This window comes from Panthera uncia, chromosome F1 (assembly GCF_023721935.1).
Source record: "Panthera uncia isolate 11264 chromosome F1, Puncia_PCG_1.0, whole genome shotgun sequence".
In the NCBI taxonomy this organism is placed as follows: domain Eukaryota; kingdom Metazoa; phylum Chordata; class Mammalia; order Carnivora; family Felidae; genus Panthera; species Panthera uncia.
Genome location: NC_064813.1, coordinates 39,331,707 through 39,356,504, shown reverse-complemented (window position 1 = coordinate 39,356,504; position 24,798 = coordinate 39,331,707). Strand labels below are relative to the sequence as shown.

The following is a 24,798-nucleotide window of genomic DNA, read 5'->3' as shown; positions in this document are numbered from 1 at the left end:
AACGTATTTTATGTGAGGCATCTGTTGGGAGCAAGACAGAAAAGACTAAGTCAAAGACAAATGGCAGGGAAAAATGCCTTCACTTCTAATAGACAAAAAGAAATAACTAAGAGAAGAAAATGACCTAGGGTCTAAATTTGGTTATGTAAGAAAGTCTGCTATGCTGGCCTGGAGAATTAGAGCTTATGAATGAAAGAAACTCATTCTACCACTTGGGTGATGCTGCTCTTAGAGGAAAACGGAGAAAGAAGGAAAAGAAGGAAAAACTTCATTCTAAGATATAAAAAAGTAAAGCATAAATACACCAAAAATAAAGAGGTGACATTCTCAAAAGTCATGATCTTCTCATAAGTCAGACAAAAAAGAAAAGCTCAGTAGAGAACATTAGACTCTGATGTAAGAGATCTTCAGCAGTTCACAAACTTCCCAATCTTTTTAATTACTATGTTTATAAAATGCTTTATATGACTCCGTGTGTTAAATAAAACAAGAATTAGATGAATGTTCTAACAGATCAAAAGACTTATTCTTACTCTGTTGAAGCAAAACTAAATTCCTGCAAACTCTGTTCATCAAACTCAAAATCTCAGTCTTCCTAAGAGAAAAGAAAGGGTAACAATTATCTGTTGGAATACTGTAATAATAGAGGAACTTCCAAACTTGCACTATGCTTCTCAAATCAGGAGCAGAATGTGCTTTGGGCTCCAGCAACTTCAATCCTATTTTCTGGGATAAATGTTTCTTAAAATTTCATCTACCCAAGAATCTGGTCAGAGCATGTCAACCTCTCTTGTCTCTCCATTTAACAGAGGGTTAACAAATGACCTGTGCCCTTTCCCTCAAAGTTAGAGATTCTTCCACTTAAGCTCCAAGACTAGGGGTCATCACCTGGCAACCAAGGAAGGTGGTACACCTATTTGTCAAAGGGAGTAGACTGGTTAATCTTAAAGATCAACTGGGGCCAGTCTCCTGTGTGAGGCAACAATAAATGGCTCACAAAGACAGTTATTTGAGGGGACAGAGGGACTAGAAACAACCATATTTGGTTGTCACCTGATGTTGGCCCCATAGAACCAAAAAGATCAAAAGATTACCAGAATACAAATAATAGTAGATACCAACTCTCAGATTTCTCATTAACTTCAAATTTTAAGGAAGTGTATTTCAGAGGACCAGAAAGCAAGGTTTCTTCCACTAGGATAAAACTAAAATGTGAAGCAACTCCAAAGGAGTGGAAAATGATCTTGTTCACTCATTTGCAAGAATGCTCCTGCCCTGGCCTGCAGGATGTTCTAATATAATAGCAGGAGCAACATCCTACCAGTTTCATCAGGACAGATGGTTGGCTAAATTCTGGCTAGGAAGCCAGGTGCTATATTTTCATATAAAGGAAGGCAATGGCTAGTGGAAAAGAAACTAGTGACCATGTTAAGGAAACATTTGAGATTCAGACAGAATACAAGACAGGAGGTACTCTGGACCCAATGGCAAAAAATAACTTGTTAAAGGCGGTAAGGAGGAAGGGAGAGAAGCAAGGTACTATATCTGAAGAATGGCTTACCACTCTCCACCTAAAACTAGGTTACTGAAAGGGGTGAATTTTTATAGTTTTTTAAGTAAATATAAGGAGTTGGACTTATTTAAAAAACAAAAAGAGCCTCCAAAGGGTCCAAAGCACTTCAATCAACTCCAGAGACTTGGTCCAACCCCGTACATCACATCCTGACCCTGTGCGTCATATGCCTTAGTACTAGACCACTGATATCAGGTCACTGTATTATAGCCGTTTCATGTTGCACAGCATGCCTGATAGCACATTACCAGTAAGTTAAGGTGTGTGTGTTTCAGTCTATTCCTATCAGTGGCCTAAATCAAATGCAAAACTCTGCAATTCTGTTTTAGATTTCAAGACCCCAAAAGATGAAGAAAGCGAGACTAGAATTTCAAAAAGCTCTCAAGAAATTGACACAGTCCTAGACTTTGCCTAGATGAGACCATGGCATTGGCTAGAGAAGGGATCAGAGCCCAAGTGGAGCTGTTATTGGGCAGTTAAAACATGCACTCAGGTTCACCTTTTGTAGGAAGGTGCCAGACATACATTTGGGACACCAGGATCACCGGCTAGCATTCAGGGAAGCCATCAGACCGTCAATTTTATTCAAGTAGTAACTTGAATGTGATGAGGTTCCTTTGCTTTGTCACTCTTCCTCCTTCACATCCAAGGGAGGCAGAGACAATGTGAATACAAAAATTTTACCGAGACTAGAATAACTCCAATCAATCTATGCATGGTTCTTAACGAGCTTTCTCCTAACCAGCAATTGCTCCTATTGTAGGGTCTGACATTTTATAGAACAATGACAATTACAATTAGGCCTTCAAAATGGTCCTTAACCTGTTATATCCCAAATCTCAACGTATTTCCAATAGCTCTCTCATGCGGTGAGGGAAAATTAAAAGGAGATTTGTCTGAAGTTCTTTTCAATAAAATCCTAATCCCAGTAGAAGAGCGAACTCAAGGTTTTGAGTGTGATTTGTCAGACCATGGACAATCTCCCATATCTCGGAAGAGGTCTTTAAGAGGTGGCTGAGCTGGGAGACAGTCTAAGGATTTGCAGTTCTTCCAGCGAAGCCTTTAACAGACCAGATATATTTCTTACATAAAGACCAAGAGGATTTTTCCCTTCTCCTGTTTTAGGATCAAATTGTTCTTAGTAAAGTGGTTACACGCGGCCTGGTGAAAGGCCCACTCAGCAGGAAATTGACCATCTCAAACCAATAGTTTATTTTTTTTCTCCATCACTTTAAAGCATATAATAGGAGTACCGGGACAAAGAGTCAAAGACAAAGGATGATCGGTTCCTCCAAATAGAAATGCACACAGAGGTATTTAATAAGTGTAAATTATTTGGAAAATTAAAGGGGACTATGGCCAGGAAGGTGAATCAGCTGCACATGCACTGAATTTGATTTCTAGGAAAACATTAAGAGGTAAACCGACCAGCTAGGTTTATAACTCGGAGGCAGAAACTTGTTTGATATCTACTAAGCTCTGATAGCCGCGTTCTCAAGGCTCTGCCCTCTCACCACTTCTAACAACTCCCTTTACTCCTATTCCAGCACAACCGAGCTGGCGAAGAGGACAGCAAAAGACCCTGGTTCTGAACTCAAAAATATTTCCCAGACCGCGCGACTTCCTCCAAAGCAGCAAGTCTAGCTCCATCTCGGTCCTCTGCAGATCCTAGGCTCCATCTAGCTTTTCAAGTCTCCACCCTCCCTCTCCCCTCCGAGGCTCCACCTCTCCCGACCCTCTCCTCCAGGCGCGCCTCCCCTCTCCGGGACTTTCACAGCCACCGGGGACATCATCCTCTCTTCCTGCCCCACTCCTGCCTGCTGGGCCTCGGCGCCCAGATCTCCACTGGCTCAGGCTCCCCTTGTCCCCAGCCGGTCCGGAGCTGCGGTCAGCGGACAGTACGGCCGGCCCAGGTCCGACACATCCTCGTGATGGTCCCGCCTCACTCACCCTCTGTCACCTCGAGCACCTTAATTTGTTCCTCGGCAGCCGCTCGCACCTCCTGCACTGGGGATAGGATCCCGGTGAGCGTATCCACCAACGCCTCCTTCAGTCCTTGTGCCACTGGACCCGGCAGCCCCGAGGCCGCACCAGCCGCCGCCGCTGCCGCCATCTTTCTTCCCTTCAGCCCGCCAGCCCCACGGCCGGGACCCGCCACTGAATGACGGCTCCCGCGCGCGGCCAATCCGCGAAGCCGCGCCTGCGCACCAGAGTCGGGCGGGAGCTAGAAGGGGGCGGGGAATGGGTCTAAACCTCCAGAGACAGCGCCTCCTGCCGTATGGACGAAAACTGCACCTTTTCCCGCGAGAATCGCTTCGCATTTTTGTGAAAACTGAGCTCCAGAAAGGTTAGGGGGCTTTCCTGAGTGGAACAGCAAGTTAGTAAACTCACTTGGAACAAAGCCTATGATAGAGGACTTTAGATTCATGGATCTTTCAGGTATAAGCTACAGTGTTAGGAGAGAGGAGTTGAGATGGGAATGGGTGTAGAGGGCTTTAAGGAGAGAGTTTTGGCTCAGAAATAGCTATTTTAAACCAGCCTTTTTCCCCCCCTCAAACACTGAAAAACAACAACAACAACAACAACAACAACAGTGGCTCAAGTGAGCCTCTTCATCTCAGGCTCAAGAATTCAAAGGTAGGGGAAAAAGAAACTGAAGTGGATGGAGCAGCGGGGAGTGGTCATCTGCAATAGACCCAACCCCCTGGTTTTCCAGCCTAGTTGAGCCCAACTTCAAAATTGGAATGTCTGGCCAGGAGAGGGCACCTGCGTGGGAAATGGTATTTCTTTCCTCCGGAGAAAGTACTTGAATGTCTATTTGAGAATGAATCCTATTCGTTGAGAATGTATAATTTTTTTTTTTCTCCCCCAGAGAAATTGTGCTGGACGTTTAAGGAATGAAGGAACAAGAGGAGTTTAATATGGATATCCCACGGCTGGTCACAGGAAATGGCTGAAAGAATAGAGATAATTCTAAATACTGGAGCGAGTGGAGAGGATTATCGAGAGGAGTTAAGAATGCAGGGCAGAATTAACAAAAAAATTAAATTGCAAATTAAGAAAGAATCAGGGCAGGTTGGTGAGCATGTAGTGCCAGATGGATGGAATGATATGTTATTGGGAGTGGGAAGCGCTAGACCAAAGAGAAACAGGTAATTTTTAGTAGCTGTTCAGGTTGAGTGCCTTAAAATGGTTTCTAGGAACTCTGACTCTCCCAAGTGGCAGAGGAAACCAGATGGCAATTCCTCACCTAGTTCTAGGCCTGTGGCTGCTAAATTGATAGTGATCTGGGGTTGTCGGTTCATCTGAGTATCTTCCTAAAGATTGACTCCTTGATTTGAGGATAGCTCTAAACATATTTTGTCACCTCCCATGTTAGAGGACAGGTGGGTTGTGTTACTACAATTTCGTAGGGAAAAAAAAGATTGCTTCTCGGACCTCGAAATTCCATAGTAGGGAATTGTAGGACTTCTTTTCCTTCTTTCCCGGTTCCATTAGAACAGCTTCTTTTCTCATAGGTTAATTTGCCTTCACCCCTGGAAGAAAACTTAGGAAAGTCCGGAGGGTGGTCAATTTTCAAACATTGTGGCAGTGGATGGAGGACTCAAGAACCCTGAATTTTGGGCTGGTGAAGGAGGCTATGTCCACAGCATGCAGGTAGGAACCACATTCACCCCTTTCCCAACCAAAGGGGTCCAGAACTCCTGCTTAGGATTTGAGGATCAAACATTTCCAGGCAGATGAGGTTTACCTCTTGGTTAGGCAAATGACCACCAGTAGTCTCACCTTGCAGATCAGGAATGGGCCACAAGATAAATGGAGACAGAAACCAGACAGAGAGGGAACTGGATAGAACCAGTGGACAATACAGGAGATAGCTTTATTGAAACGCAAGTGGCACGGAACAGACGAATCTTGCTGGGAGGAGACAAGCCTGATGGACAGAGGAACCTCAGGAGAGGGGCCTCTGGCAGTGATGGAAGAAGGCCTCTTCAGCTGGCCTGGCATGGATTTGCAATCAATTTGTTTCTTAAAACAAATTACTGAGCAGACAGCCCAGCTCTCTTCATGATTGTTACCGCAACTATATACAACGGTTTGCTTTCCAGATTCAAATTTGCTTTCTCTACACTAGATTATAAAAGGGGGTAGATTTAAAAAGAGGCGAGGGTCAAATGAGAAAAAACACAAACACACAGACACACACATATCCTGGTCTGGGGCTTTATGTCCAATAAATTAAAAAAAACAAAAACAAAAAAAAACCTCTTGCAAAAATTCCTGCCCACTTTCCACCTGAGGGTCGGCATGCATTTGAGAAACACAGACTCCATCACATAAACAGGATGGGGGTGAGGTGGGGGGAGGGAAGGAATCTAGCAGGGGTTGGAATTCATTAAAAAAAAAAAAGATTGTTCTGTTAAAAAAGAAAAACAAACAAAAAACAACGGTAACAAAAAACATTAGGAAGTGGGAGGCTACTGCACAGCAGTAGCCAGATATTGGCTGGGATATGGGAGCTCTTGGCTTATTATCCAACACCTTCCGTCTCCAAGGAATGGCAGGAAAGCAGAAAGACCCCACAGGAGATGATCAAAGGCCCATCATCAGCCTTTTGGGGACTGAGGGGGTGATTTTAGTGCAATAGTTTTACACTAGCCTTCTTCCAGCCTTAGTTCCTCCTCCAGACCCTTGGTTCTAAATTTCAAGAGGCCTAGTACTAGCACATTTCTTTGTCCTCTATCCATAAGCTCCCTCTCAGGGAAAACTGACAAACTTGAGACAGAACCAGTTATAAACAGCCCCATCTACCCTATGGTCCCATCAGCTACCCCGTGAATCTGGAAAGGTAAGAAGCTCCTTTCAGGTTTTTTGTTGTTGTTGTTGTTTTAAGATTTTATTCCATCACTGTGTCTGAGTAGTTCTGTACCCAAGTCCTGGTGTGAGGAAGGAAAGGATGGGCCCAGGGACTTAGTTATCCCTGTCCCACATCTTCATTGTGTTTCAGTCTCTTCTGTGAGCCGAGCAGAGCATGGAGAAGGGATCTTCCTGGGGTCCTCAAGCCCTCCAGCTGCCTTGGGGAAGGAGGTTCTGGCCAGGTTCTCAGACCCAGAAGTGCCTTTAGAACTCAGCGAAAGGAGAGGGCTTGTTGCTAAGAGAACAAGTTGCCATGGAAATACAAATGAGATTTTCTGCCTTTTCTTATCCTATTATATAATCAGAAAAAGGCTCACTGTAGACACAAATAATCCAGCAGAAGAACAATCTGGAAGAGACCTCCGACTGCTTTTTTTTCTGTGACAGCCCATTAGTTTCCCAGGTAAAAATTTCAGAGCCATACTTTTCTCTGAAGATTGTGTTCAGCTAGAAGAGAGGCCAGCATCCCCCCTAATGTCTACCCAAAGGCACACGTACCTTATTCTGTGTTAAATAAAAGGAAAAACAGAAACATAAAGAAGCACAAGAAAGGTGAGTTTGAAATTAATATTAGAGTCTGAATTATAACCTGCGACCTTCTAATTTTCAGTCCTAAAGCCCCTCAGCGTGGGGATTCTGCTACTTGGCTTTCCCTTTTAAAAAGTGAATTGCAAACTGTAGCATGCATCAGAATTACCAACAGGGTTTGTTAAAACAAATTGCTGGGCCCTCTCTCTCGTTTCTGATGCCGTAGGTCTCAGATGGGGCCTGTGAATTTCATTTTTAACAAATTCCCAGTGCTTGCTGCTGCTGGTCTGGAAACACAGGTTGAAAACCACTAAAAAGTTGAATCAAGGAAGCAAGAGTTCACTTACTTCCCTGGCCACTCTTGTCACAGAAAATTCTCCATGGCATAATCATTCAGAAAAATAGCCAAGGGGCACCTGGGTGGCTCAGTCGGTTAAGCGCCAGACTTTGGCTTGGGTCACAATCTCATGGTTCTTGAGTTTGAGCCCCACCACGGGCTTGCTGCTGTCAGCACAGAGCCTGCTTTGGATCCTCTGTTTCCCTCTCTCTGCCCCCCCCCCCCCCGGGCTCATGCTCTCACTCTCTCTCAAAAATAAATAAACATTAAAAAAGAAGAAAAATAGCCAAAACATCAAACTGGGAGGATCCAGTACATAGGTTTAATTTTCAGCTGTAATGGTCTCTGTGCAGCTTCCATTGGTGTCCTCATCTTCCAGTTTATTCTGTTTGCCAGGTCCATGGCTGGCAGTGCTTGCTTCCAGGGCTAGGCTGAGCACACACGCACACGTGGATCAGCAGCAGCGGAGAGAGCTAAGCTGGTGGCCCCATATGTCCCTGATCAGGTTGGCTGAGGACTCATGAATATATAAAGCTGATTCAAGTATAAAGGGAAGTATCTTCAGGCGTTGGCCTTTTGGGAACACAGTGTCCCTAAGACCATTTTATTACTTATGGCCTCTTTAGTGGAGTCATGAATCACTAGTAGCCAGAACTCGCTAGTAGTTACTAGTCATCGAAAGAGTGTACCAGGATTAAATCAGTATATCCATCAGTAAACCCTCTGGAAAAACACATTTCACCCCATCTGTGGGGTTGACTTATGATAGTCTACTTATTAGCTTCAGCTCAGCTAAGGCCCAGGAATAAGAAAAAAAGGTTATGGTGAGGAGTTACATTTGGTGATCTGGATTACTTTAGCACTTGAACCCCATGATAAATGTGTGATTAGGACAAGAACAGCTTCCTTTCCCAAACACCCTGCAATAAAGAGACCAGAGAGCCTCCTGTAGGTCTCTTGATGCTGGCTTGTAGGACCAAGTCTCACTCAGTATGGCAAATTTTACCTATAAGAATTTCTGTATATGCGTTGTCAGGCGATGACGTGAGGTGTTTGTGAGGAAGAGCAGGCTGTTCTCTTCCTACTCTTTTGTAATACTACAGAAACTAGTTACATCCGAGACTAAAAGGGGGCGTCCCTCTGTATAGTGTGACCCTGGTCTCAGGGAGCCAGAAGTGAAGACATGGGGAGATTAGGTCCATCGGGAATCTTGCAAACCAGGAAAACCAAAAAGCCAGAAGTGAAATGAAAAAAAAAAAAAAAGTCACTATTTTGTCTGAAACCCTTACGGGCTGTGAGTAGATTAGTTAGAAGGCTGGTAATTTAAAACCAAATGTAGCATGGCAATCAATAAGGACTTCACTGTAGGGTCTGTCCGTGGACAGCAAATCTTTCTTCCTTGCTAGCCTCTAGCTTCCCAATGGTTAGACTACACGAAAAAGACATTGGTATAAGGATTCACACAAAGACAGAGATAAGCACCGTAGAGCTGCCAACAAAGCATAGATTTTTAAAAAAATATTCTGAAGCCTCAGAAGATAGGAACCAGCAACAGCAAACTGCTCTTGAGAGAGAGAGAGAGAGAGAGAGAGAGAGAGAGAGAGACACACAGACATCAGGTCCCATATTAGCCTCCAATTACCTAGTATTTTATTTTTAATGCCTAGGCAGGGATTGAGAAACACATACACTGGACAAAATGTGTTGGTTGTCTTCATCCAGAAATGAGAGGGACTCTGCTGAGGAACCTCTCCTGCAGTTGTGGCTCTCCTCAGAAGTTGATTTTGGGTATTGACCCATGTCCTCTGCTAGCCCACTTTGGTGAGGAATGGAGATGAGGGTCTGGAGAGGAAGGGGAGAGCACACATCCCAGTCCTAGACAGGCTGGGTTCTTCTGAAGGTGCCTGGGGGCTGAGAATTTAGCTGGGGGACCCAGTTTTCATTTTTGGAGGGATCCCAGTAGCCTCAACTAAGAAGCACGTGCGTAGGTAGGAGAGAATGCTGTGGATTTGCTCTTGCCATCAATTCCAGGGCAGTAAGGGGGAGCTCAGCTTTTCTGCTTCAGAGAAGTCTGGATGAGCACCCCAAGGGGTTATAGCACCATGAGGAGGCTCAACCTTCTGCAGTTGCCACATAACCATGATTCCTTGGTGAGATGATAGATCCCCACAATGAGGGGCCCAAGTGCGCAACTGTAAACAGGGTCCCAGGCTCCAGAGGGAAAGCTGAGGCTGCAGTGCTACCTCATTAGACGGGAACACGCTTTTTGGAGGAAAGCAACTAGAGACCTGGGCTAAATGCAGCAGTCAACTCAGAGTAGAGGGTGGTGGGTCCCAAGAATAGAGATTAAAATTCATACCAGGAGAGGCCTCCAGAATCAACCTGTTGAGGATCCAAGGAAAATTCCCGGTGGTATCCATGGTTACCAGGGAGACAAGAATCCCTTTGGGGGTCTGAGGCAGTTGGAATGGAGGAAGGGGCTCTCCCCTTTCCTTTTTCTCAAGTAGCCAGTAACATCCATCCTAGAAGGCACTGGCTGGGCAGCACCAGAAAGTAGAGAATTAAAGGCTCAACCACCTTATCAAGGTGGCATTACAAGTCTGAGCCTTGCCATGGGACTGGAGCTAAGGACAGGGTTCAGAAGAGGCCTCGGTCCAAAGAAGGCCCATCCGGTCTTCCCTTCCTTCCAAGTTAGAACACCCAGCTTTGGGGTGTCCTCATTCTGCACAGCAGAGACCTTAAGGCAGTGATTTCAGCACCATCCTTGAACAAACATCCTCTTCCCACCACAGAATTGCATATTTTACAGCTGAGTTGGTTGGGGATCTTCACAGCTCACGGACTTAGCAGCAAAAGCAGTAATAGTCTCCATCATAGAGGACCCTGTCATCCCTGGGAGCTACCAGGTGAATGCAGAAGCTTTCGTGGGGAGCAACCCGAACCATCTTTTGGACCTAAATGGAAATATCCTGATGTGAAGAGTCCGATGCATGTATTCCTTGGTTGGGGAGGACAGAATGGTCCAGGTTCATACGCCTAGAAGTTCTGATAAGGTCTTGTGCTACTTAGGAATCTGAACAACAAGTGCTTGGACCCAGGCTGATCACATATCTTTGATCTGCAGAACCCTGAGACTTCATCTTTACCAGGCGGTTCAACCTGGATCTGGTCCCACAGGGTCTTCCAGAAATGGCGGGAAGAGAACTTGCCCACTTGAGATAAAGCAAGATTCCGTAGTCCTTCAGGGTCCATCTTGACTGATCCCCAGACCTTCTACCCCCCGTGTATTGGACATCTAATCAAAGGCTTCTTTCTAGCTGGCAACTTGGGTTTTGGCTACATTTCTTAGATGATCCTGAGGGTCTAGATAAGAAGATGTGCATTTAATGGAGGTTAAGATTTCCTACTAGGTTGTGAATATAAGGGCTCAAGTCTCGTCATTTTTTTTTTTTTAAACCTAGTGACAGACAGTGAGTACTCCGTAAGTGTTTGTTGAATGAAGGCATACAGACTGCCAGACCTTTGGGGCAACTTCTGCTACAGGTGGATCCCTTTGGAAGGCAGATCTTTGCCACCAAATCAAATTCCTTGAGCCTTATATTCTGACTGGGAGTATTTCACACGGATGTCCAGTCTCTTATAGGTGAATATTTACTTGCCAAAAACAAATAGTAAAGGCCAGCTAGGGATTTTGGATTCAGTCGAGCAGAGTGGGTGCCATCAGAATAGGGCAGTGAGGGGCCAAACAGGCCACAAGACAAAGGAATAGTTCTAGTTTCCTGGTTTTCCTCCCAGTCCAGTGTGAAGCTCAGAGTAGATCGTCTATCAACACGGGGCGGTACCCTTTTAAGTCAGAGACTGACAGCTGAGCATCCAAGCAAAACGTGTGCTTTCTCAAAAGGGAAGTCAAGGTTCTTCTACTTCTGTCTGAGCCAATGCTTCATGTCTCATATAAGTCCCAAGGACGCCAGAGATAGTGGGGTGGCAGGTATCTAGCTAGGGCCAGTTAGATGGCATCAGATTCTCCAGAGAAAACCCACTTGGCAAAGCCAAACTAGGCCCAGGAAAAGCAATCCAAGCATTTTGTGGGCATGAGAGGAGATGGGGGGGGGGGGCAAAAGAAAGAAAGGAAGGAAGAAAGGAGAAAGAAAGAAAGAAAGAAAGAAAGAAAGAACAGAAAGAAAGAAAGAAAAGGAAAATCAATAGGCACATGGGAGGGGAAAAAAAAGAAACGAAACAAAAAGCGAAAATAAAAAATAAAAAAAGTAGGGTTTATTGACTGTCATGCATGTTAAATTAGAGGGTGTAAGACAGGGCTAGCAGTCTTTCTCTGAAGGCTGGAATGTTATTTTTGTGGTGTGGTGACTTCTGAGATAGGCAGCCATCTTGTCATCATCCCTTATGTCATCCAGGGATGGGCAGCGTTCTCTCTACCTTGGCAACTGTTTCCTCTCTCTCCAGCTTCATCTTTCCTTTTTTTTTTTTAAATACCTTTTACAGATTGATTTAAACATTTTTTAAACCACATGCTTCTTTTTCTTGGCTCCAGCCAGATCTCTGGGGGAAGAAGAGTGATTGGCAGTGGTGACAGAACTCGGAAGGGTCTGTGAGAAATTCTGGGGAGCTTCCACCTCCCTCAGATTTCCCCACACAGGGCTGTCTCTCTCAGAGCTGTTCATGAGAATCATTTAGGAACTGCTGCAGGTTTTGCTGATGTCTTCTGAGCCCCTCCCCAGAAAGCCTAGGAGTTTCTAATTGAGACAAGAAATCAAGGAAAAAGACCCAGAATCATCTTTTCCCCAAAGTCATGAGAGGAGGCCAGTAAATGGATCTAGGGGACACAAGTTTCCAAACTCCACCCCACCAGTCCTTCCTAGGAAGTTCTCGAAGGTGCAGCACCAAGAACCTGCCCTCTTCCTTCACCTCCTCCTCCCCCTCCTGTTCTCCTCTTGGGCCGGAGACACAGTGCTCTGGAAGAAGAGAGGGGAGAGGAGGAGAGAACGTCGCTCCTGCCGGCATTCTGCTGTCCGGGGTGACAGGGACTGTTGGGCCCTCAAAGTGTGGCCTGGAGGTTGGGGTCCAGGATGGTTTCTCGATCTGGAGACTCAATGTAATTGGCAGCTTCTTGAAGCTTCAGCAGCATGGCCATCTAAAAAGGGCAAAAGGATGGATTAATGAGGGTTGGGACTCAGGGTCCCGCCCCCAGAAGGGAAACCTAATACAATCTAGATCCTGGATCTGATTCTTGTTTCGTAAGTGATTTAGAGCCCAGAGAGTTTACAAGTGGCTCATGAAAAAGCAGCAGTGAAGGGGCACCTGGGTGGCTTAGTCAGTTGAGCGTCCGACTCTTGGTTTCGGCTCAGGTCATGATCTCAGGTTCGTGAGATTGAGCCCTGCATCGGGCTCTGCACTGAAGGCGTGGAGCCTGCTTGGGTTTCTCTGTCTCCCTCTCTCTCTGCCCCTGCCCTGCACCTACTCTCTCTCTCAAAATAAATAAAAGAAAGAAAGAGAAAGAAAGAAAGAAAGAAAGAAAGAAAGAAAGAAAGAAAAGAAAGAGCGAGCAGCAATGATTACTTAAACCCTGTCTGTAAGCATGTGTGTGTGATGTTCAGGAGTGTGGCTGAGACATAAAGTGCCCTGCCGTGAGCTGATGCCCAAACAGCGGAGACCCCCTCTGCTTCTAGGGCACTCACACTCTAGAAAAGGACAGAAGGCGCATACACACTGACTAATATTGGGAGGGATGTGCAAAGTGGCCCTAAGAACATCTGTGTCTGTCAACTTCTTCCAATAGATGATAACCAGTGTTATCATGAACCAGATTCCCCTGGCTCACATACCCTAGTGCTCTGTGTCAAGTCTAAACTCTTCAGTGTAATTCACCTCCTTCCTTCTTCCCTCTTTACCTCTCACTCTCCCCTGGTTCTTCAAGACTATGACCCTCCGTTTTAGCTAAGTATGCCTGGTTGGTTCTTTATCGAATCTTCTCTCTACCCTTTTATTTACATGATCACTAACAGTCTTCCAATTTAATGGCTTTTTCTTACACAGATAACTACATTTTTAACAAAGTCAAAATTGAAATAAAAGTGTATTATGTGGGAGAATTTCTTGCAAGGTAAAACTGCAAGGTCACAGAAGTTGTGCACATTGAAATTTTAATAGAAGCTGCCAAGTTATCTTCGAAAATGACTTTGTTAATGAACACTCCCACCAGCAGAGTAGGAAGCCTGTGCTTCCAAACACACTATTTTTGCAGTGTGAAATGGTTATCTCCTTATTTGGATGTGCATTCCCGCAATTACTAGAAAGGTTATGGATCTTTTTATATTTTTATTGGCCGTTTGCACTTCCTCTAGTCAAATGCCTATTCATATCTTTTGTCCATTCTTCTATTTGGAAATTTTGTGGCAAGTTTTATATATTCTATTTTTTTTTAATGTTTATTTTTGAGAGAGAGAGAGAGAGAGACAGAGTGCAAGCCAGGGACGGGCAGAGAGAGAGAGGGAGACACAGAATCCGAAGCAGGCTCCAGGCTCCCAGCTGTCAGCACAGAGCCTGACGCGGGGCTCGAACCCACGACTGGACCCATGACCTGAGCTGAAGTCGGACACTTAACTGACTGAGCCACCCAGGTGCCCCGGGAAGTTTTATATATTCTAGATACCAATCCTCTTTTGGTTACAAGCCTTGCAAATATTTGCCCCTAGTTGGTCACTTGTCTCAGACTGCTTCTTACAGGGGCTCATGAAATCCACTGAGCTGAGGCAGTCCTCAGGACAGCACCAGAGCACAGAGGGAGAGGTAGTGACCACACATCCTACCTGGGATCTGCCTGAGACTTGGGTCTTTACTAGAGTATATCTTGCCCGCATGCATTATTATTTAGCTTAAGCTAGGTTGCAGGCATATGATCTTTATAACCCAGGATTCTGAGAGTTGAGCTCCTCACTGACCTCCTCCTAGTCCTGGGCTTGCTGATACCCTTCAGTGTCCATCAGGGTATGCATGAAAAGTTCAATTCCATGATACTCTTACTTTTACCTTAGAATGGCTTCTACTCACCAGAGGGTCCGAGTCCAGAGAACTTGGGGTGCTATCTTTGACTGTCCTATCCTCGGGAGGTGAGGCAATGCTATGAGGGCCCACGGTAGGTGGAGGCAAGTGGTACAGCTTCGACTGGTCTTGTTGGGCTGATGGCCAGGGAAGAGTGTCCCGGACCCACTCCACTGGGTCCTCCCAAGCAGCTTTCTGTCCATGGACCTGGATAGAAGGGGAAATGTGAGTACTGGCAGAGGAATCCACAGGTAGAAGCTTGCTCATGCAGTCTCCTGATGGTCATACGGACTTCCTAGATGGAAAGCCTTGAGGCTCTGATCCCCCACGGAATTTTCTGAGTTTCCCAACAAAAGAAGTAAGTTGGTGTCGGCTGGTAAAACTACTTTGGAGGATAATTTGTAGACTGTGTTAAATACTTAACATGTACCCATCTTATGATCCCATAATTTTACTTTTTGAGTAAGAAATTCTCCCACTTTAGTAATCATATCTTCGTCTAAAATGTTTAAAAATTTTTAAGTCAAAATTTTTTTTTAATGTTTATTTATTTTTGAGAGAGAGAGAGAAAGCGAGCGCATGAGTGGGGAGGGGCAGAGAGGGAGACACAGAATCTGAAGCAGGCTCCAGGCTCTGAGCTGTCAGCACACAGCCCAATGTGGGGCTTGAACTCACGAACCAGAAGATCATGACCTGAGCTAAAATTTAACCGACTGAGCCATCCAGGCAGCCCTAAATTTTTTTAATGTTTATTTATTTTTGAGAGAGAGAGAGATGGAGTGTGATTGGGGGAGGGGGAGAGAAAGAGGGAGACACAGAATCTGAAGCAGGCTCCAGGCTCTGAGCTGGCAGCACAGAGCCCAACGCTGGACTCGAATTGTGAAATCATGACCTGAGCCGAAGTCAGATGCTCAGCTGACTGAGCCACCCAGGTACCCTTAGTAATCATATCTCACAAAAAAAATTCTGACTTTGGAGCACCTGGGTGGCTCAGTTGGGTTAAGCATCTGACTTTGGCTCAGGTCATGATCTCGAGGTTCATGAGTTCAGGCTCCTTGTTGGGCTCTGTGCTGACAGCTCAGAGCCTAGAACCTGCTTAATGCAAAATTAAGTGAAATAATGTTTTCTGGCATCAGTTTCATAGATAGTGTCTCTAGAAATTTACCATGTCCTTAGGGGATATCTATTACAATAACAAATTACTATTTATGTTTTATTTTTTATTCTTTTTTGTATTTTTTTTTTTAGGATCCAAAGCAGGCTGTATACCCTGACAGCAGAGAGCCTGATGTGGGGCTTGAACCCAGGCCATAAGATCATGAGATGAGTGGAAATCAGATGCTTAACCAACTGAGCCACTCAGGTACACCAATAACAAATTACTTTTATGGAAAATATATGGCCAATAGGGGTCCAGACATTGCATTATAGTTCACTAGGGCTGGAATAGACTATAGTGATCATTATGTCCTACTTCACGGGCAAAAAAACTGGGGATGTTTTAATAAAATGACCTCTTCCTTTTGCATTCTTATTTGCATCCTTCTTATTCTAACTTCTAAAAATCTTTTCACATATTTCACATCTTCAAAACAACCCAGTGATTTAGGCAGAGCAGAATTTATTATCTCCTTTCTTCTATAGAAGGATGTTTAAAAAGGTTATGGAACTGGGCCAAAGTAACATTTTTATTAGTAGTTAATAGTAGGGTTTTACTTAATTCTTAGCTTGGTGATTTCTCTATTTGATCCTCTTTTTTAAAAATATTTATTCATTTTTGAGAGAGTATGAGTGGGGGGCGGGCCAGAGAGGGGGGCGACAGAGGATCTGAAGCAGGCTCTGCACTGACAGCCCTGAGCCCAATGTGGGATCTCACAAACTGTGAGATCATGACGTGAGCCGAAGTCGGATGCTCAAAAGACTGAGCCACCCAGGTGCCCCTGTTCTGATCCTTAAGAGAGAGGTCTGAGTTGGGCATGGAGCCAGAAGGCCCAGGACTGGACAGGTCACAGAGACAGTGCTCCCATAGCGATTTGCTAAATGGTGACTGGAGACACGGCCTTACTCTACCTAAGAGTAGGAAGAGAACCTAACTAATCATAGTAGCTTCATGTCTAACCTTGAAGAGATATTCTGCCTTGTTTGGTGGGACAACCTGACCTTGGGGATTGAGTAGAGTCAGACGGTAGGGCTCACCTTGATCCCATCCTTCGCTCCTTCCTGTAGGTAGGGAATGATAGAATTGTTCCACAGGTCAATGAACCAGGTCCGGAAGTCTTCAATGCCAATGGGACAGGACAGAAAGAAGCAAGGGCCTAGGGAAAAGGATGAGGCCATTGAGATGGCTGAGAACTCAGCTCTCCCTAGTCATCTCTCTCTTTTACTTCTTAATACCAGGCAGAGGGATCTGATAACTAAAGGAGTGAAAGAAATGTATTTTTTTTAAAGTCTATTTATTTAAAGAGAGAGCAGGAGTGAGTGGGGAAGGGGCAGAGAGAGGGTGAGAGAGAATCCCAAGCAGGCCCCTGCTGTCAGCGCAGAGCCTGGTGCGGGGCTTGATCCCACGAACCATGTGGTCATGACCTGAGCTGAAACCAAGCCGGACACTCAACTGACTGAGCCATCCAGGCGCCGGGGAATAAAAGAAATCTAGAGTCAGGCTGTCCTGAGATTGTTGTCAAGACTAGTGGGAGCGGCTGCCTGGCTGGCAGTCTCATAAACATGCTTCCTCACAAGGTAGAAGCAAGGTGAGGGAGTGACGGGAACCTTTTCCATTCCCTCCTGAACACTTTCCTTCCTTTTCCCTGTTAAGTGTGGGAAAAATGAGGGAGCGGGGTTAGCTTTCTGCTGGTTGAAGTGATTTGCCCCCATCATGGGGCTAACTGCAAGGGGAACACTTCTTAAGTCATTAAGCGGACCTGGGTCTGAAGCCCTGAGGCTTGCCACTCCTTTACATGCTGAGGACTCCAGAAAGAAAGGGGACCATCCCACCGGGTGGCAAAGTCGGAGAGGAAAGCCACCTTTTGACCCCAAGGTGGAAGCTGAACCCCAGTACCGATAAGGAAGTCTGAGGTGCTGTGCTTCTCAAGGAAGGTGTGGAGATGGTACCACAGCTTGGGTACCCAGTCAAGCACCCGAAGCAGCTCTTCCTTGTTGGCATTGATGTCGCTGTCCGACTCTACCAGCTTCCTCCTCAGGTAACGAACCAGGAAGCCATTGGCTGGCTCCACGTTGTTGGAGAAGGTCAGCATCCTGCAGCCAGGAATGGGGAGAATGGGGTCGGGGTGGCAATGCGGACACTGTCGGTGCTCATCCCCTGCCAGTCCGTCCCTCCTCCTGCCTGCCTCCCACTGATGCCCGCTGGATTTCTTTTCAAGTAATAGCGGGCTCGGCAGAACTCAGGGCAGTAGCACTGGGCAGGCAGAGCTGACCCTCAAATCAGTGACCCTCTTCAGATAACCCTCTGACCCTAATGACCCAGATGGGGAGGTGGTGTGTGGGCAGAGAACCCAAATTACAGCGTCCTAGCTTCAGCCCCTAGTTTTGCAGTTTCTTCCTCTTCTCAAGGGGTCTCCTCCACCCCATCACTGACATGGCAAATATACCTAATCTCTCTTCCCAGCCCAGAGGCCCCGCCTAATTCGCTTTCCTTCTGCTACTGCCCCTCTAGTTGGATCCTGGGATTTAACTAGTTCATAGAATCTTAGGTAGGGTTGGAAGGTTCATCCAGGGCACAGTTCTTACCTGAAGCTCAAGTGCAAGCCATGATTGGGTGTCATTTTTACCGGCTGATTGGTGGTACCTATAATATAAGGACTGTGGGAGAAGGAGGAAAAGGTTTACTTAGACTCGTTTTAACACTTGCTTTCTGCTATTTAGGCCCAATGGCAAGCTCACAGGTTGGACCAACCAGGCTCTCTTCCCACTGTGGTGACTTTGGTCCTGAGTCCCGCTTACCATTTGTGGTACTTGCAGGTGAGAGCCCCATTGACCAGCTCACTGATGGAGCCTGCTTCACTCAGGTCATCCAACAGGATCACCAGGGGGACATCCCCAATTCCTGTCTCCCGGTCTATCTGGTTGGCCAGGTTGGAGAGATACAGTTGCAGATCCTGAGATAAGAGAAGGGAGTGGGTCAGCACTCAGGAGTCGAGAGCATTTGGATCAACCTTGGGAGGAAGGCTTCCGGAGAAGCTATGCTAGTTCTGGATTTCCCTGGAGCCTTTGGTTCCTGTTTGATGCATTTTAACATGCGATTGTAGAAGCACGCTACTATGGACTGATAAACCATGGCCCCAAAGGCTCCAAGGCAACCATCTTAAGCAGTGCCTCTTAAGTCCCCGAAGGGTGGGGATCATATTGTCTATCCTACATGGCTTTTCACTGGGTTGGCACCATGAGCCACTCCAATGGACGTGCCTCCCCGTGCCGGGAAGAGCCAAAATTTGAAGCGACTTCAGAGTGTTCAAGAGACATCCGGATTTGGCAGGGAACCGCATAATGTATAACGTTTAATTCTGAGTGCTTCTCCCCAGAAAGTTCAAAGTCAAGGTAAAATGGAAAAGAAATACTGAAAAGAAAGGTAGAGGGAAGAAAATAAAAGAAGAGACGGGATTTTCAGGGTTGGCAGAAAGTGAGGTGGAAATCAGGGTGTCGTTTAGTTCAGGATCAGCAAAAGGGAAAGGAGTGTAACAGAGGCCACGGGAAGAATGGAGAAAGAAGGGAAGGGAAAAGTGTGGAAAGAAACTGGGGGCAGAGGACGGACTAGGAAAGGGGATGCAGTGGGATGGGAAAGAAAAGAACTCTGAAGGGAGAAGATTCGGGCAAAGGGAAGGAAAGGGAAAAGAGGGGGTGGGGAAAGGCCTGGGCAAGGCTTTGGGGAAGCAGAGTCCCAGGCAAAGGCCGGTGGGTGGGTCAGGAGGCAGCCACCTTGCAAGACTGTTGGTGCATGTTGAAAGTGCTGACGATGCCCTCCGTGACCTCGCGGCCGGAACGCTCCACCAAGTATTCAGCCAGCCGGTTGGTCAGGTAGGTCTTCCCTGTGCCGCTGGGGCCCGAGAGGACGAGGCGCCGGTGCTTGAGCAGGAGGCTGATGTAATGCTGCATCATCGGCTTGGGGACCAGCGTCTCAAACACCAGGCTGTCGACGCACTTCTCCTTCAGCCCTGAACATCCCCCCCCCGCCCCAGAGAGCATGAGCCACGACCAGGGCCCTGAGGACGGCAAGGGCGCCTGGTGGCATTTCTTTCTTCAGAGCCCACTGAAAGAACTCAGAACCACCTGCCCTGTGGTTCCACGAGAATCCCCAAACCCCTAGTTTTGAAAATGCAGATCTTATTTTTCCGGACATGTTCTGAGCTATGGGTGTGTGGGTGGAGTGAGAAACCCAGGCTTCCTAGAAATTTCTCTGGGAATGAAAATGGCCCTGGGAATAAAAGTTAGGATTGGATCTTACTCATCTTTTTATTTTTTATTGTTATTTTTTAATGTTTACTTATTTTTGAGAGAGAAAGAGAGCAACAGAGGGTGAGCGGGGGAGGGGCAGAGACAGCGGGAGACACAGAATCCAAAGCAGGCTCCAGGCTCCGAGCTGTCAGCACAGAGCCTGACGTGGGGCTCGAACCCAGGAGTCGTGAGATCATGACCTGAGATGAAGTGGGATGCTTAACTGACTGAACCACCCAGGCGCCCCTTCCTGATCTTTTTATATCTCTCGTCACTTAAGTACAGCGACCAGCACAGTATAGCTTCTCAGTAAATCCTTGTTGAACGAATGTGTGACGGATGGTCTGATGTTCCTCTCCCTCCTTCACCCCGTATCGCTGCACCCTGAGAGACAAAGACTGACCTTTGAGGGAGACCGATATGTTGTTGACGCCCCGGCGGCAGGGAGGCATCTCTGGGGGCTCTGCATCCAATACTCGCTTCACATGGCTGATGCTATAGCCATGGATGGACTCGGTGCTCAGTCCAAGGGTGGAGGCTGGGTCCATCTTAGAAATATAGTCCTAACCGACAAGAAAAGGAGAAAAAAAGGAATAGAGAGGAACACCAAGATGATACAAACACAGATGTACAAGCCACAAATTTTAGAGGGAACACAAGTAGACAGAGTAAGGGAGGAACATGTTTGTCCTAGTTAGCATTTCTCCACGAAGCATCAAAGGTCCCCAAGATCCCAATGCCTGGATGGCTGAATTTCCCATGAGAAGATGAACCACCTTTGTGAGTACATGTATCCCTTTACCTTGAACACTTGGAAAACGGCTTCATCCAGCATCTTCCAGTCAACTTTTCCACTGACCTTGCTACATCCCAGGAAGAATTCCTGTTGCTTCAAGTCCTATACGGCCAAGGCAGAAGGATGTGAGCCTCAGTGCAGATCACTCCAAGAAAGGGAGGGATCATGAAAGGCATTAGCATTGGGGTACTCTGGTTTGGGGGTATTCAGAGACGCGATTTTCTTGGATAAAAACAATAGTGTGACCAGGCCTTCTTGAAGTTCCTTACCCCTTTGATGATGTGCTGGGGGGGCATCCTCACCACCACCCGAAGGGTCACTTCCTCCTTTGGACCACAAGTACTGATGCCATCCATGGGTGACAGGTCTGTAGACGGTGAAAAGAACTATTGGCTTTAGGGGGCACCCACAGGCTTTCCTAAACCTTCCAGTCATCATCCTTTCCAAATAAGTATTTCTTTCTTTTTTTTTTTTTTTTTTTATAAAATTTTTTTAATGTTTATTTATTTTTGAGACAGAGACAGAGCATGAACGGGGGAGGGGCAGAGAGAGAGGGAGACACAGAATCGGAAGCAGGCTCCAGGCTCTGAGCCATCAGCCCAGAGCCTGATGCGGGGCTCGAACTCACGGACCGCGAGATCATGACCTGAGCTGAAGTCGGACGCTTAACCAACTGAGCCACCCAGGCACCCCTCCAAATAAGTATTTCTTACAAAAACTGAAGCCCAAATGAAGGTTCAAGGACCAGGGTCACCTGGGTGGCTCAGTCGGTTAAGCATCTGACTTTGGCTCAGGTCATGATCTCATGGTTCGTAAGTTCGAACCCCACATGGGGCTCTGTGCTGACAGCTCAGAGCCTGGAGCCTGCTTCGGGTCTGTCTCCCTCTCTCTCTGCCCACCCCCAACCCCACTCGTGCTCTGTCTCTCTCTCTCTCTCCCTCTCTCAAAAATAAATAAGCCTTAAAAAATTTTTTTTTAAAAAAGGTTGAAGGACGCTAACAACTCTTTGTGTCTCACGACACTGGCATCTGCTTGGTTTAGGCATCGTTCCCTCCATGACCTAAGAAAGATGCCACCTGTACAAGTGGAATGGTGTCACAGCGAACCCCTTTTCTTCTTTCCACCCTTAAAAGTTCTCCTCCCAAACAGGTACCTGTGTCTGTGAGACTTGGGCTGAAGGAATGTGTGAGGGCAAGGCCCAGGGAGCGGCGAGGGGACGATAAAGCAGATGATCCAGGGACCTGCCCTGGCGTGGAGCCTGATGAGGGGCCGGGGGCTACCTTCAGCCGGTCATTCTCTGCTTTCAGCAGGTCCACCTCCAACTGTGGCGAGAACAGACAGGGTGGGGTTGCAGCGTTGGACAGATCTCGAGCCTCGGTCTTCCCTTTCCTTAGCTCTCTGCCCAGACACCGACCTGCATGTTGTGCATCGTCTCCCGAAGTTGGTCCAGTTGATGAGCAGAGTTGAGGGCTTCCAAGCGGATGTCTGTGAGCTTCATCTCCTTCTCCCACAGCTCGGAGCGCAGTTCTGATACTTCCTTCTTCTCCGGCTCCTCCTCCTCGTTGCCGTGGAACAGCCTAGTGTGGGGAACCGGGTGGGCGGGGCCCCTGTAAGAAAGTGAGAGTGAAGCCAGGTCATGTGGGGAAGCTCTAGAGTGACTAGGGGACACTGAGACCCTTGGCTGGTAGTCTCGGTTCCTCCTGCCCTGAGATAATCAGTAGCAGGAGTGGGAGGGAAGGCCCATCGCTGGCCTCACATGCTCCAGGAGACATCTACGGTGCAGGGGCAATCGATGGGCATAGCTGCCAGCTCTGGCCAGCAGCTTACATAGTACTGGGCAGGGTGGCGGGCAGAAAGCACTTACTCGGTGACATCAATGCCCACAGAGGAGGAGTTGGAGGACTTGATGGAGGGCGAAGCGGTCTCTGTGGAGCCATGCTGTAGTTTGGGGGATGAGGGGGCAGAGGAATCGGGTGTGGCAATCTCCTCAATATCAGAGTATGAGGAAGCTGACTTGGGTCCCTTTTTTATGCTGAAGGCTTTGTTGAAGGAACTTCGAAGCTAGAAAAAAGCAGATCCAGGCAGAGAGACGTCAGGGCTCCACTCCGGAGACTGGGTGAGGACTGGTCTGGGATTTCTGAGACAGAGAGCTGTACAGACAGGGTATTTGCTTGCTGTAATTAAGCCTCCCTCTTAAGGCTTCATTGGCTTCATGGAATATGGACAAAGAGTTGCCTAGAAATTAGGGCTGAGAGAAAGTGGAATGTTCTGGTTCACCGTTGTAGGCTATGGGAACTTCTTGGGTCTGCTCTCTCCCACGGGGGAACTGTGCCCCCGAGAAGGGCAGAGAGAAGCCCCCGGAGGTCATATGGTGGCCAATCTCTCAATGACCCCATCCCACCTTCTCCAGCAGACCAATTACTGCTTGCTTAGTCTAGAGCCTTGCTCACTTTGGGTCTCAGGATCCACCTTGACCAGGGCTCATCAGATCAGAATCCATTTACCTATTAACCAGAAACTGGCAATGTGATTCTGTGGAAAGCATCAGAAGGGAGTGGCATCAAGTTTCTTTTAGTTCTCTTGTGCTCAGCACATCCCAGAATGATTGAAACAGACACAAGTGCTTTCTACTATTTCCACTCAAATGTCCTAGAGTAAGGAATATTTCCCAGCATTTCCTCAAAATACTTGGGATACTACAATTGGACCATGGTTTTTTTTGTTTTTTGTTTTTGACCTTAGGTGTGTTGATGAGCTTGGGTGTTAGGGCTGTGAGCTAGAGATGCAAACCAGGGCTCTGTCCCACCCATTCACATGCATCCATATAGCATGCACACACGCACAGGGACACAGATATGGGATGGCAGCAAGAGACAGAGAGTAAAGGAGGGGTCGAAGGCTGTAGGGGACAAAAGCAAACCAGATCTTTGGGACAGTGAGAGAAAAGAAAGGAAAATTTGAGTCTACTCTTTCACAGTGTCTCTTCTGGAACACAGGAAGACTGTCAGGTGATGCGTGGAACTGATGGCAGTGTGTGCTGTTGTCTCCCAGGTAGGGCATAAAGGACCAATCTGGCTGTGATGGGGATATGAGAGAGAGAGTATGTGTGCAGTTAGCTAGAGTATGCGTGCAGGGGATATATCATCACCGAGGAGTCAAGATTCTCCCATAATGCTCAATTCTCCACAGAGATGAGGAACCGAGGCTGAAAAGTGACTTGTTTGAGATTGCAGGATTGAAGGAAAGCCTGGGACTGGAACTCAGCCTTCCTTAATTTTCAACCCAATAGTCTTCTCTACATCGCTGTAGCTATGGGAAGCTATGTATAAATGAGAGAGAGTGACAGAGAGACAGAGAGACAGAGAGACAGTGTGTATGTAAGTGTGTGTGTGTGTGTGTGTGTGTGTGTATGTATGTATGTATGTGTGTGTGCAGAAAGAGATCCTGTGACCACAATCTGCCTGGAGCACATGCCCTGTAAGATCACTAAGATCCTGAGAGAGAGAGAGAGAGTAGTGTTCTCTGTGTCGCTCAGGGCCCCCAAAGCCCAACTGTTGGCAGATGTTGATTGGTGTCAGATGGTGAAGGATTCCCTGAGTTCGGGAAACAATGGATCAATCAAGCGAAACGAAACAGACTCTTTTTTTTTTTTTTTTTTAAGTAGACTTCGACCAGCGCAGAGCCCAACGCAGGGCTTGAACTCACGATCCTGCAATCAAGGGTTGGACGCTTAACCAACTGAGCCACCCAGTCACCCCAAAACAGACTCTTTACTGAGGGACTTCTCAGTTCTTCCTACATGGATGTGCACTATAGAAATGCAGGGCTTCTCAAATTTGATGATGGCATCACTGTTTTAAGGGGCATCTCCATGGACTAGAGCACAATACATTCTGGGAAATGCTAACCTAAAGAATCAAGTTTAAATAATTAGCCTAGCATTTCAGGCCCTTCATATCTGTGCCTCACTGGACTCAGTGCTCTAGCTACACTGATTTTAATCCCTGCCCCACTGTTCCCCTTGTGATTAGACAGCGTCTGCGTAGAAAGCCTCGCGGCACACTCTCCTGTCAAAGTCACATCTCAGTTTAACTTCTACCTCCTTTGTGGGGTTTCCCCTGCCTTCTGTAATTAGTTTCATCTATG

At 46.8% G+C, this 24,798-nt stretch overlaps 2 protein-coding genes across 5 annotated transcripts in view; both read right to left on the bottom strand.

Moving 5' to 3' along the window:
- The window catches only part of IPO9 (importin 9), a 53,290-nt gene extending 49,209 nt beyond the window's left edge, over nt 1-4,081 (bottom strand). Inside the window, exon 1 of the mRNA XM_049634336.1 lies at nt 3,524-4,081. Coding sequence (XP_049490293.1) covers nt 3,524-3,686 — 163 coding nt within the window. The 5' untranslated portion in view covers nt 3,687-4,081. The remainder of the gene's footprint in view (nt 1-3,523) is intronic.
- A 7,524-nt stretch (nt 4,082-11,605) lies between these two features.
- The window catches only part of NAV1 (neuron navigator 1), a 244,343-nt gene continuing 231,150 nt past the window's right edge, over nt 11,606-24,798 (bottom strand). For all 4 annotated transcript variants that reach the window (XM_049634335.1, XM_049634332.1, XM_049634333.1 and 1 more), the window contains 13 exons: nt 22,517-22,713; nt 22,067-22,259; nt 21,806-21,974; nt 20,922-21,019; nt 20,659-20,754; nt 20,260-20,419; nt 19,341-19,576; nt 18,369-18,523; nt 18,156-18,227; nt 17,467-17,663; nt 16,608-16,726; nt 14,421-14,618; nt 11,606-12,504 (listed from right to left, as the gene is read on the bottom strand). In XM_049634335.1, the coding sequence (XP_049490292.1) occupies nt 12,409-12,504; nt 14,421-14,618; nt 16,608-16,726; nt 17,467-17,663; nt 18,156-18,227; nt 18,369-18,523; nt 19,341-19,576; nt 20,260-20,419; nt 20,659-20,754; nt 20,922-21,019; nt 21,806-21,974; nt 22,067-22,259; nt 22,517-22,713 (1,986 nt within the window). In that variant the 3' untranslated portion in view covers nt 11,606-12,408. The remainder of the gene's footprint in view (nt 12,505-14,420; nt 14,619-16,607; nt 16,727-17,466; nt 17,664-18,155; nt 18,228-18,368; nt 18,524-19,340; nt 19,577-20,259; nt 20,420-20,658; nt 20,755-20,921; nt 21,020-21,805; nt 21,975-22,066; nt 22,260-22,516; nt 22,714-24,798) is intronic.